This window comes from Anomaloglossus baeobatrachus, chromosome 6 (assembly GCF_048569485.1).
Source record: "Anomaloglossus baeobatrachus isolate aAnoBae1 chromosome 6, aAnoBae1.hap1, whole genome shotgun sequence".
NCBI lineage: Eukaryota > Metazoa > Chordata > Amphibia > Anura > Aromobatidae > Anomaloglossus > Anomaloglossus baeobatrachus.
Window position 1 is genome coordinate 446,269,392 of NC_134358.1, and position 13,606 is coordinate 446,282,997.

General features: G+C 40.5%; 1 protein-coding gene across 1 annotated transcript in view; it reads left to right on the top strand.

The window, feature by feature from the left end:
- The window catches only part of GADL1 (glutamate decarboxylase like 1), a 495,595-nt gene that overhangs the window by 404,030 nt on the left and 77,959 nt on the right, over positions 1 to 13,606 (top strand). The window contains exons 13-14 of the mRNA XM_075315246.1: positions 355 to 406; positions 3,448 to 3,537. Of these exons, the coding sequence (XP_075171361.1) occupies positions 355 to 406; positions 3,448 to 3,537 (142 nt within the window). The remainder of the gene's footprint in view (positions 1 to 354; positions 407 to 3,447; positions 3,538 to 13,606) is intronic.

Genomic DNA, 13,606 nt, shown 5'->3' on the forward strand with positions numbered 1-13,606 from the left:
AAAACTAGGAATATGTATGATTCTAAGTCAATGTTAAACAAATATTAATGAGCACAGTTATAGGTTCGAAACAGTTATTTTTTCAGGCAGTCCTGTTAGTTTAACTTGGGTGTGTTTCGTATGTTTTTAATGGATCGATAAAGCTCATTTTTATTTGAAAATTTGGAGATTAAGTGCTGGACAATATTACCACTGGTTCACATGTCTTGTATTATCCTTCTAATTTGGATTTAGTGCTGATGCAGATCCTGAGAGTTCAAATCCTTTTTTCATCAGGTGAGGTGACCGTGTATTTTTTATGAATTCCGTATCATTACCTATGCTAAGAAATCATACATTTCCTTTTTTTCACAGATACCTAGCTAATGAAATTAAGAAGAGAGATGCATTTGAACTTCTCTGGGAGGTATGGAATTGCTTAAATAATGAGCTCTATAAAAGATGATATAGAATTGGATTCTAATATTTTACATTAACCTTATTCCTTACAGAACTTCTCTATAATATGGAATGTAATAGATATACTGTATTATACTGTGTAATGGATATATTATACACTGTTTTTCTGATTTGAGAAGACAGTGTGAAAAGGGGGCCTCGGATGGAAAGGACAATATGGAGGACATGTACCATAAGAGGAACAATGTTTGGGTCATATTTTACATAGGGAACACAATGTGGATGAATTATTTATTCAGGTGCACAGCTTAGAGAAGATTTTTTTTTTCAGGAGCATTATGCTGTTTTTAAGGTTCTAGTCTGGATGTGCTCCGGAAGTCTGCAGAGGCAAACAGTGAATGTGAAAAGTTTTCAGAGCAAAATGAAGAAAAGACAGAGAATGATTTCTATCAGAGACACGTAGAGTGACTGCAGACTTTCATCTCAACCCTGAACAAACTGTTTAATGATAAAATTAAGCACTGTAGCCCAATTCTAACAGAGTGCAATACACTCACTGTCAGGAATCAGTTCTGCTTGCTGGTTCCAGCAGTCATCATATGGCCACTCAACTCATATATGATTGTCATACTTAACGGTTATGTGACAATTATCTTTTCTTCCTGCTTTTCTCAATTTTTTAGTGAATATTGAGAAAATTAAGAAAAGCAACTCTTCGGCACATGACACTGTGCAATTCGCATGTGAATATTGGTCACATAAGAACTATTCAAATTGATAGGGGAGGGAACCAAACTGAAATCTTGTCCTGAGTGTCGGAAAACCTAGATACACCTCTGCATAAATATAGTTTCATCAAAGATTAATATTTTGTTATTTAACTCCTTCATCTGAAAGTAGGTGAACAAGAAGGGCAGGAATCTAAGAAGATGGGATTATTTAACACAATGCATTATTACTCTAAAGTAATATTCAATATTGATAGAGGTGTGAGGGAAATGTAAATTTAATAACATGATGAGCTCTTGTGGTCATACAATTTCCTTATATATATATATATATATATATATATATATATATATATATATATATATATACACAGATAGATACAATCTTAATTATTATTTTTTTTAGAAATTCTCACTTACTTAGAAATTATTCTTTACAAATATATATATACATATATATCCGTTCGTATATATATATATTATATATATATATATATATATATATATATATATATACAGTGCCTACAAGTAGTATTCAACCCCCTGCAGATTTAGCAGGTTTGATAAGATGCAAATAAGTTAGAGCCTGCAAACTTCAAACAAGAGCAGGATTTATTAACAGATGCATAAATCTTACAAACCAACAAGGGTTAAATTTTAATAAATTTTCAACATAAAAGTGTGGGTCAATTATTATTCAACCCCTAGGTTTAATATTTTGTGGAATAACCCTTGTTTGCAATTACAGCTAATAATCGTCTTTTATAAGACCTGATCAGGCCGGCACAGGTCTCTGGAGTTATCTTGGCCCACTCCTCCATGCAGATCTTCTCCAAGTTATCTAGGTTCTTTGGGTGTCTCATGTGGAGTTTAATCTTGAGCTCCTTCCACAAGTTTTCAATTGGGTTAAGGTCAGGAGACTGACTAGGCCACTGCAACACCTTGATTTTTTCCCTCTTGAACCAGGCCTTGGTTTTCTTGGCTGTGTGCTTTGGGTCGTTGTCTTGTTGGAAGATGAAATGACGACCCATCTTAAGATCCTTGATGGAGGAGCGTAGGTTCTTGGCCAAAATCTCCAGGTACTGCCGTGCTACCCATCTTCCCATGGATGCGGACCAGATGGCCAGGCCCCTTGGCTGAGAAACAGCCCCACAGCATGATGCTGCCACCACCATGCTTGACTGTAGGGATGGTATTCTTGGGGTCGTATGCAGTGCCATCCAGTCTCCAAACGTCACATGTGTGGTTGGCACCAAAGATCTCGATCTTGGTCTCATCAGACCAGAGAACCTTGAACCAGTCTGTCTCAGAGTCCTCCAAGTGATCATGAGCAAACTGTAGACGAGCCTTGACATGACGCTTTGAAAGTAAAGGTACCTTATGGGCTCGTCTGGAACGGAGACCATTGCGGTGGAGTACGTTACTTATGGTATTGACTGAAACCAATGTCCCCACTGCCATGAGATCTTCCCGGAGCTCCTTCCTTGTTGTCCTTGGGTTAGCCTTGACTCTTTGGACAAGCCTGGCCTCAGCACGGGTGGAAACTTTCAAAGGCTGTCCAGGCCGTGGAAGGCTAACAGTAGTTCCATAAGCCTTCCACTTCCGCATGATGCTCCCAACAGAGGAGACAGGTAGGCCCAACTCCTTGGAAAGGGTTTTGTACCCCTTGCCAGCCTTGTGACCCTCCACAATCTTGTCTATGATGGCCTTGGAATGCTCCTTTGTCTTTCCCATGTTGACCAAGTATGAGTGCTGTTCACAAGTTTGGGGAGGGTCTTAATTAGTCAGAAAAGGCTGGAAAAAGAGATAATTAATCCAAACATGTGAAGCTCATTGATCTTTGTGCCTGAAATACTTCTTAATACTTTAGGGGAACCAAACAGAATTCTGGTGGATTGAGGGGTTGAATAATAAGTGACCCTCTGAATAAACTTTTCACAATTTAAAAAAAAAAAAAAAGAAACAACATTCTTTTTTGCTGCAGTGCATTTCACACTTCCAGGCTGATCTACAGTCCAAATGTCACAATGCCAAGTTAATTCCGAATGTGTAAACCTGCAGGGGGTTGAATACTACTTGTAGGCACTGTATATATATATATATATATATATATATATATATATATATAAAATTGTAAAGAGTAATTTCTAAGTAAGTGACAATTTCTAAACAAAAAAAAAAAAAATACAGTGACTGTGAGCCTACCATTAGAGCAGATGTGAGAGGTACAGACATTTTTATAGCATTGGATTTTTTTGTTTGTTTATTCTTTACAACTTTATTTACATGGATTTTTCTGTTTGTTTTTGCTCTTTTTTAGCCACAGTATGCAAACATCTGTTTTTGGTACATTCCACCAAGTTTAAGAAAAATGGATAAGGGACCAGAATACTGGCAAATTCTGAACCAGGTAGGCATTAGACAGTTCTTCACAGATATGGCATTTTTGGATTTGTTAACTGTGCTACTCAAAAACAGTTCATAGAAAACTACAAGACTGAGATGAAAATTAGCCATTGTTTAGGACTTATTAAGATTCTGACTCCCCCATGTGGTAAATGAGGAAGAATGCAGGCAAGTTCAGAGGAATCAAAATTACCATTTATTTCACCAGTATCTCAATGCTGAGTATATATTTTCTATTGTATTTTAACATGTGTAATCTTTCCGTTATCTAGATTATAGTTATAGTAAAATATTACTTTTTCTCTTGCTGCTCTACTTTTCTATTCTAGCTACTTCTATTATGAGATTTTTGAGCTTCACTGAATAGTTTAACGAAATAAATTAATCTAAGATCTATTACTCTAAGTACTTTATAGTTAAATTTACATTTTAAATAAACCAAAAGAGTTATCCTTAATTGCGTTGCGTAGGCACATTAGAGATGGGTGATCCTGATCGGCAAAGTTCGGAAACTGTTAAAATTATACGATCTTTGGCCGGATCACATCGAGATCAGACATCCGATCATTTACTGCAAAAGTCGGCGATTTTTCAAATGGCAATAACCATCCTCTCCTTGCTCATCACAGTGATGTTAAAGGGAACATGTCACCAGTTTTTTGACTATTAAACCAAAAGTGTCACTTTCTGAAGCTCCTGTGCGGCATTCTATGAAGGTGCACCTTGTTGCTGACCCCGCCCTTGCAGATCCCAAAAAGAACTTTATAAAATTCCACTACCGTGTTGTATGCTAATGAGCTGTGTTGGCCAGATGGGCAGGCTCTATTTCGGCTCCTGTTTCTCCTTGTCGCTTTGTTCGCCATCCTCCTGTCATGATTGACAAGGATGGCACCGCTGTCATCATCCCACGCTGCTGTCCAAGTCTCGCGTAGGTGCAGTTCTCTATGCCCCTATCACGGGCTGAACATAAAAACAGTTTACCTCGCGCGTGCCGGTGATGTGTCTGCGCACACGCAAGATCATGGTCGGGTACGAGGATGATGCTGCTGTCATGCACAGCACCGACCATGATCTCGCACCTGTGCAGATACATCACCTGTGCGTGAGGTAAAATGTTTTTATGCTTGGCCCGCGAAAGGGGCAGAGAGAACTGCGCCTGCGCGAGACTTGGACAGCAGCGTGGGATGATGCCAGCAGTGCCATCCTTGTCAATCATGACAGGAGGACAGCGAAAAAGGCGACAAGGAGGGACAGGAGCCAAAATAGAGCCCACCCATGTGACCAATACAGCTCATTAGCATACAACACAGTGGGATTTTATAAAATTGTTTTTGGGGTCTGCAAGGTGGGGTCAGCAACAAGGTTCACCTTCATAGAATGCCGCACATGAGCGGCAGAAGGTGACACATTTGGTTTAATAGTCAAAAAACTGGTGACAGGTTCCCTTTAAGTATTGGCATGGATGTAATTGGTCACTGTAAAAAAAAAGAAAAGGAAATAAAAGGGTTAAATCAGGACATACTTACCGAGTCCCCACAGCTGCAGCGCTACTTCCGGGTCTGAAAATTATCCCTAATGCATATTCACTACTTTCTCTGGCCACTGGCATCTCTGATTGGCTGCTATCAGACCCCGCCCCCAGACAGCGTCTGTGATTGGTTGGAATCACAGACGCTGTGTGCATATCTCTATCATGGTATAAAATAAATAAATGAATAAATAAAACAATTAGGATATGGTCCCCCATCTATTGATACCAGCACAGATAAAGCCCAAGCTGCAGCCCCCAGGCGTGCGCTTGTCTCGGCTTTGTATCAAAATAACAGGAACCACATTTGGCTTTTATTTTAATTATTTAAAATTATTTAATAATTAAAAAAATAATTGCAGCTAACAGCTGCCACTAAGCCATAGATTAGTAATGGGAGGCATCTATGAGACCCCCATTACTAATCTGTAAGAGAAAAGAAATAAATCCTTTATTTGAAATAAAAGACAAAAAAGCCCACCCTCTCTCACCTCTTTACCAACCTTAAAAATGCCCCTGCAGGTCTGACGTAATTCACATGAGGTCCCACGACGATTCCAGCTCTGTTACATTACTGAAGGCACAGCACAATCATGCAACATGACCGAATGCTGTAACTTCAGGCAGAGATTGAGCCACAGTGATGAGCAGTCACGTGACTCCGGTTATTTGCGGTCACAGCTGGAGCTTTTTTGCCAAAAGATACAGATTTGGTACTGAAATTTTATAACCATATTCCTGCACCCAATCTACACCTCCTGGCAAAAAAATGCATCACTACCACATGTGGTATGATGCAGTAGTGATGCGGTTTGTTTTTTTCTAGGAGGTGTAGATTGGGTGCAGGAATATGGTGTTAAAATTTCAGCACCAAATCTGCATTTCTTGGCAAAAAATGCACAAAGTTGGTTTTGACGCCTTTCATCTCTGCCTGAACCTCACAGTTTTTGGTTGTGTTCCATAATAGCACGCTGTGCGTTTAGTAATGTAGCAGAGCTGGAATCATCATGGGACCTTGTATAGATTACCGCATCAGGGCAATTGGAAGAGCCAGAAAAAATGCTGGGATTGCCACATCTAATGGATGCAACAATCCTGGGCAGCTGCAGGCTGCTATTTTTAGACTAAGGGAGGCCAATAAGCATGGGTCTCTCGAGTTTGAAAATACCAGCCCCCAACTGTCAGGATTTATCATGGATGGGTATCAGTATTGAGGGGACCGCACAACGTTTTTTTTAAAAAAAAAATTTAAATGATTTATTTAAGTATTTTTTTTTTAAAAAGAAGCCGCATTTGGTTCCTCTTATTTTGATACACAGCCAAGATAAGTGAATAGCTGTGGGCTGCAGTCTGGAGCAATGGTTTTATCTGTGCTGGTAATAATACAGGAGGACTATATGCAAATTGTTTTATTATTTATTTATTACCAGTATAAGTACACAGACAGTGGCTCATAGGGTGGGGGCATGGTCCAATGGCAGCCAATCAGAGACGCTGATGGAAGGGGAAAGCAGTGAATATGCATTAATGATAATTATCGAACACAGAAAGTAATGTTGCAGCCACGGGTAGACTCAGTAAGTATGTACTGCTTTAAACCCTTTTTTATTTTCTTTCATTTACAGCCCCCCCACTACACTATTTTACAACACATCACTTTTGCCTCCCATTGAATTTAATGGGTTCAGCTAGAATCGACAATTTGATCGCTATTTCAGGGCTCAGCAAACCTGAACCATTACGACCCTTGGCATCATCACTCATCTCTAGTGCACATGACCTTAATCTCACTGCAGAGCTATTACATGTTGCATGAGCACAGCAGACATAAGTGATTACTGACTACTCTCTGGACAGGCAGTGTGGGGGGAGGGGCAGTACAATGGAGGTGACGGTGCTTAGAAAGGAGGAGAGCTCATAGGCATTCATCAGTCCAAAGTTGGGTATCAATCACCCATGGACTGGGAACCAACAGTTTAGAAAAGGAAGACTAGAGAGAAAAAGTCACTATACAATGGTATATTACAAAGATTAGTGTCATTGGTCAAAAAAAAATGCCGAGAGAAACTTTCTCATTTTGATATTAACATTTCTGAAGCAGATTGTGACTGACAACATATTTAAATAATGTTACTTCTGCCACTACGAATGAGGAAGCTCCAAGTCAGATCAAGAATTCTGTCAGCAAATTGCTAAAAAGTTACAAAGCAAAAGATAAAGGGCGGGATTATATATGGCAGTGAAGACACAGAAGAAAGGTAGAAAAAGAGAAAAGAGAATGAAAAAGAGGAAGGAGGAAAAACATCATCTTTACTTTTTATTTGTCTTTACTAGATTGTAAAGCATTATAGATGCTGCTGATAAGTGCCATCCATCTCTCATTGCCATATTTTTGCTAGATAACATGTTATTGAATCAAAATTGTGGCAGATTATATAAAATGTACGTCAAACACATATCGATCTGCATAAGACCACATTTAGTCAGCATTGCGTTGTCATTGCCATCTGGCATTTGGATAAAAATGCTGGATGGAAAGTTCTGTAGGAATGAATCCCCTTGTCTCTTTGTTTGCAATGGGATCATTCTCATGTGTCCACCCCAATAATGTTTGGACAGTTGGGATGTCACCATGGACCATTCCCTAGGAGCAAATAGTTTAAAAAAAATCCTCATTGCATTTTTGCATCAGTTTGGTTATCCGTTTTGATCTCTTGCATTGCATCAGGGTCAAAAACCTCTTCCAGGTGCTTTGATATTTTATCCGTGAAACATCAACCACAACGCACAGGCTTGCTTCATTGCATGATGTAAGCACACACCCCACGGACAGCTATTCACAGTCTCTGAATGGCTCTCCCTGGGGTAAACAATGTTCTCGAACATAATGTGACTAAGAAAAAAACCCCACTCTCCCTCCCACTCGAAATGATGATCTGTATACATGTGACTGTGTGCTGGCAGAGACCCGAACAGGCCAATCATTGACTTTCCATACTGCTTGTTACTCGTGTCTAGCTCATCCGAGCATCTGATCAGCTCAAATCGAGTAACGAGCATTCGAGCATTTTAGTGCTTGCTCATCACTAATAAAAACCTGTCAAATCTGTTAATATTTCCTTGTCTTTTATATTTTCTTAAAAAACTGAAGACTTTTTGAAGTACCAAAATTATTATAGTTCTGCAAATCACTAACACCAACATCTACGAAGATCCTAATAATCAATTGATATTATTCCGCAGAATTTATGAGGCCTACTTCACACTCTTTTTTTATAATTAAAAAAATGCTGAATATCCGGAATTTCATATAGTTTATTGCCATTGTTTTGTAGATTTTTGTAGACAAAAAAGTCACACAAAAGAACCTGTTTGAAGCAGAACCTGCATTTCCTTATTGCCTTATAGCTTATATATGCATGCGCAGAATTTGGCAAAAAATTCCTGGCAAAAAAATGAAAAAAAATCGAATGCTGGAAAAAATGGTGCTTTTTTTAAAAAAAAAATATTGTTTCTCAATGAACAATATGGAGGTGACTGCAATTTCTGTCCATCAGAGTCACGTTAGCAGAACTTGCCTATCTATTATTCCTTTCCATAGCTAGTTTGTCAGCTGAAAACCTTGGAAATTTAAATACAGTATTAATTCAACAGGAATTTTACCGTGAACTGGAAAAAAAAAGTTTCCAATTTGTATCCAGCATGCTTTTTGTTTGAACTTTGTGCTGCATTTCCCTTAGAAAATAATGTGTTGTTCTGAAGTCAAATAGTTTTGCCTGAGGAACTCTAAAGATATAAACCTGGTAGTTTGGATTGAATTTTTGATTTGAGAAATATAGTGCTTTACTTTTTTCCTGATAATAAAGATATGGTATATTTTTTTATTTACTCTTTTCCAACAAATATACCTCCAGAGTGCCAGAAAGTCTCCGAGATATAGTAACTATTACAGGAGAAAGAACTTTTAGTGGCTGCAATTACTGTGAAAATAAAATAACAACAGATAAAAAAGTATCCAAAATTGACATCTGTGTCTACAAACATGAGGCGCGCGTGAAAACTCCATGTAGATATTACCCATGGGACTAGATTTGTTCTCTTCGTTACAGTGCCGCAGTAAATGCAGTTCTTCATTATGAAATAATATGTATTCATGATTATAAACAACTAATAATAATTTGATTAGCATAGTAAAAATTCAGCAAGAGCGGGATTGGCAAGGTGGTAAATAGGACTCATAAAATAAGTAATATTCCTTATGTAATTTGCGATGAGGTGCTGAGTAGAGATGAGCAAGCCTCTGAAGGCTCGAGTTCGAGTTCGGTTCGGCGAACCATTCGACGAAACTCTCGAGCCCCATTGAAACCAATGGCAGGCAAACACAAACACATAAAAACACATTATAAATGTACACATACAGTTAATAAACATTGCCATAACACTTACCTGTCCCCACGACGCGTTCTGCACTCTGTCTCCCGCAGCTTTTCCTTCCGATAATCGCTGCGTCCTCCCGGTAACCAGCACTAATGATAAGACCTTCCGTGACGTCAAAAAAAGCATGTGACCAGTCACGTGTCTATTATCTCATTGGCTACAGATAGGTCACATGGATACACATCATTGCTATGTCATGTCAGTGCATCTCTCCGGTACACGGTGCTCGTTTGTGCATCCCCGTGTACCGGCGAGATGCTCTGGCACATGGTCGGCTCCCCGTTCTGCTTCCCCATTCTGTTATTCACCGGCTGCCACAGCCGGTCAATAACGGAGATTACCGTTGCTATAGCAACGCGCCTGTCAGCGGTGACATCACCGCTTACAGCACGCAGCTGCTGCTCACTCACTGGGTGATATAGACTGCAAGGGAAGCAGCATCTTCCTCCCATGCAGCGCTGTCTGATCTAGCAGAGTTGCATGGGTTGAAGAAGAAAGAAGACAGAACACCATAGATCGTAGGGGGATGCGAGGGAGTCTCTAAGTGTGTCTGTGTATTTATTTCTATTAAAATATTTTTTCTCTTTGTGGTGTCTTTTTTTTAACCCTTTATTGGATATTCTTAATGACCGGGTCAAACTTGCCTGACATTAAGAATCTCTGACTTAATACTAGCTAGTAAAACAAAGCTAGTATTAACTCATTATTACCCAGAAAGCCACCCATTACCAGGGCAGCTGGAGAATTGGATACAGCGCCAGATGATGGCACTTCTATGAAAGCGCCATTTTCTGGGGTGGCTGTGGACTGCAATTCGCAGCAGAGGGGCCTAGAAAGCTCGGGCTAACCTGTGCTACGGATTCCAATCCCCAGCTGCCTAGTTGTACCTGGCTGGACACAAAAATGGAGCGAAGCTCATGTTGATTTTTTTTTTTAATTATTTCATGAAATACATGAAATAATTAAAAAAAGGGCTTCCCTATTTTTGTTGTTCCCAGACGGGTACAAATAGGCAGCTGGGGGTTGGGGGCAGCCGTACCTGCCTGCTGTACCTGGCTAGCATACAAAAATATTGCGAAGCCCACGTCATTTTTTTGGTGGTAAAAAAACTCCTGCATACAGTCGTACATACACTAGTGAATGGAGCATGCTGAGCCTTGTCGTTCTACAGCTCCTGTCTGCTCTCCTCCATACAGACAGACAGCAGCTGCAGAACTACAAGGCTGTGCATACTCCATCCAGGACTGTATGCAGGAGTTTTTTGCCCTCCCAAAAAAATTATGTGGGCGTCGCCATGCTTTTGTATGTTAGCCAGGTACAGCAGGCAGCTACGGGCTGCCCCCAACCCCCAGCTGCCTATTTGTACCCGGCTGGGAACCAAAAATATAGGGAAGCCCTTTTTTTTAATTATTTCATGAATTTCATGAAATAATTAAGAAACAAAATGATGTGGGCTTTGCCCAATTTTTGTGTCCAGCCAGTTACAACTAGGCAGCTGGGGATTGGAATCTTTCTGGGCACCCATGCTGCGAATTGCAGTCCACAGCCGCCCCAGAAAATGGCGCTTTCATAGAAGCGCCATCCTCTGGCGCTGTATTTAACTCTTCCAGCTGCCCTGGTGACGGGTGGCTCGCTGGGTAATGATGGGTTTAGGGCTAGCTGTATATTATCAACTGGCCCTAAGCCCGAAATTCATGGTGTCACGCCAATATTAGACATGGCCACCATGAATTTCTAGTACAGATAAAAAAACACAACACACAGAAAAATATTTTTATTAGAAATAAAACACAACACAATTAGTAACGCCATCTTTATTGAAATAAAGAACCCCCCTCTGCAGTAATCCTGGGTCAAGGGTCCCACGCCGTCCAATCCGGATTCAAAATCATCTGATCGGTTTGCTGGAAGGCAAAGATATCAGATGATGTGTCAGGTTCAAGGGCCTTAATCACATGACACAGCAGCTGATTGTATAAACGGCTTTTATACAATCAGCTGATGCTGCAATGCAAAAAAAACCAACAAACTACACACTTCAGTGCAGACTCCTGTCCGACAGCATCAGCTGATAGTTTAGCCGGCCGGGCGGTAAAAAGCCGGCCTCACCGCTCGACTTATAGTGTCAGCAGATTCCGTCAGGTGACCGCATCAGCTGATCATCGCCAGGTCTGAGAAAGAGAGAGAGAAAAAAAAGATAGAGAAAAGAGAGAGGGAGTGAGAAAGGGAGAGGGAGAGAGAAAGGGAGAGAGAGAAGAGAGAGATAGAAGAGAGAGGAGAGAGAAAGAGAGAGAGAGAAGAGAGAGGAGAGAGAAAGAGAGAGAGAAGAGAGAGACGAGAGAGAGGGAGAGAGAGAGGGAAAAGAGAAAAAGAGAGACTGAGAAAAAGAGAGAGAGAAAAAGAGAGAGCGAGGGGAGAGAGAAAGAGGGAGAGAGAGAAGAGATGAGAGAGAGACAGAGAGAGGTAAAAAGAGAGACTGAAAAAAAGAGAGAGAAAAAGAGAGAGCGAGGGGAGAGAAAGAGAGAGAGGAGAGACAGAGGGAGAGAGATAGAGAGAAAGAGAAAGAAAAAGAGACAGAGGGAGAGAGAGAGAGAGAAAGAGAGAGAAAGAGAGAGAAAGAAGAGAGAGAGAGAAAGAGAGAGAGAGAAAGAGAGAGAAAGGGAGAGAGAGAGGGAGAGAGAGAGAGAGAGAAAGAGAGAGAGAAGAGAGAGAGGAGAGAGCAATGCAGCCTCATTCCGTGAACTGCTCCGATTTTATAGGTGTGTCCTGCGGCTCACAGCTAATGTCCGGCTCCTCCCCTCAGTGCATAATTAAATTAAATTATAATTATAAATATATAATAATTATAATTTAAAATTAAAAATAAAAAAATAAGAAAAAATAAAAATTAAATTCTTTACCGGGACTAGAATTCGCAAAGTTATGCTTCTTAGCCGAGCGCTATATCCACTGAACTACTGCCTCTAATGATAAATATAGGCAAATTTGGTAATCTTGGCGTCTGCATTGCAGAGTGACGTCTCTGGTGACACCGTGATTCACTTCATTGCTACGTGGAGAGGACACAGTGCAATCGTGTTCTACCGTGCTGCTGCATCTTCATGTAGCAGAGCTGACAGTGTCGTGTGGATTACGTCGGACCTGGATGTGTATTTGGGGATAAATAAACTGGTAAAAGAGGGTGTTTTTTTGTCTTTTATTCCAAATAAAAGATTTTTCCCTGTGTGTTTCTTTACTTTCACTTTCAGTTTAACCATGGAAGGTGACTTGGAGAGACGCCTGGCATGATTAAACTCATTAATACCCTGATTGCCACCACACCAGGGCAATTCGGGATGAGCTGAGTGGTGTCTCGGGACTGTCGCATCTAATGAATGTGGCAATTCTGGGCCGGCTGCTGGGTGATGTTGTTAGGCTGGAGGGATCCACATACCGTGGCGCTCCCCATCCTGACAATACCAGCCTCCAGCCGTGCGGCTTTATCCTGGCTGGTATCAAATATGGGGGAACCGCATGTTTTTTGTTTTTTTTATCATTTATTTATTTATTTTACTGCACTATATAGACCCGCCGGCAGCTGTGATTGGTTGCAATGAGACAGATGTCACTCATCGTGGGTGCGTGCCTGACTGCAACCAATCATGGGCGTTGGTGGGTGGGGAAAGCATGGAATACCTGATTGAATAATGAAGCGGCAGCCATTTTCAAAAGAGGAAAGACGCCGCAGATTTGTCACAGCCGTGCAGCGAGACACCTGTGATTGGTGAGTAGTAAAGAGAGAGGCATTGTGCTGGGGACGCAGGGCGCATGCAGATATCAACGTGTGCACATAGCCTTACTGTAAAAAGCCACGTTTTTGTTGATCGAACCATTATCGAACGTAACTTGAACTGTCGAGCTTTTAGCAATAAGCTCGAGCTCGAACACCCCCCAAAATCACTCGAACATGAAATTGGCTTACCTCGAGCCTCGAACATCGCTCAACTTTAGTGCTGAGAGATCAGATTTGTCAGGTTCAATACCTAAAAATAATGAAGCAACACAATGAATAATTGGTATTTATAATGACCAGTATTGTAATAATAATAATAATAATAATAATAATAAT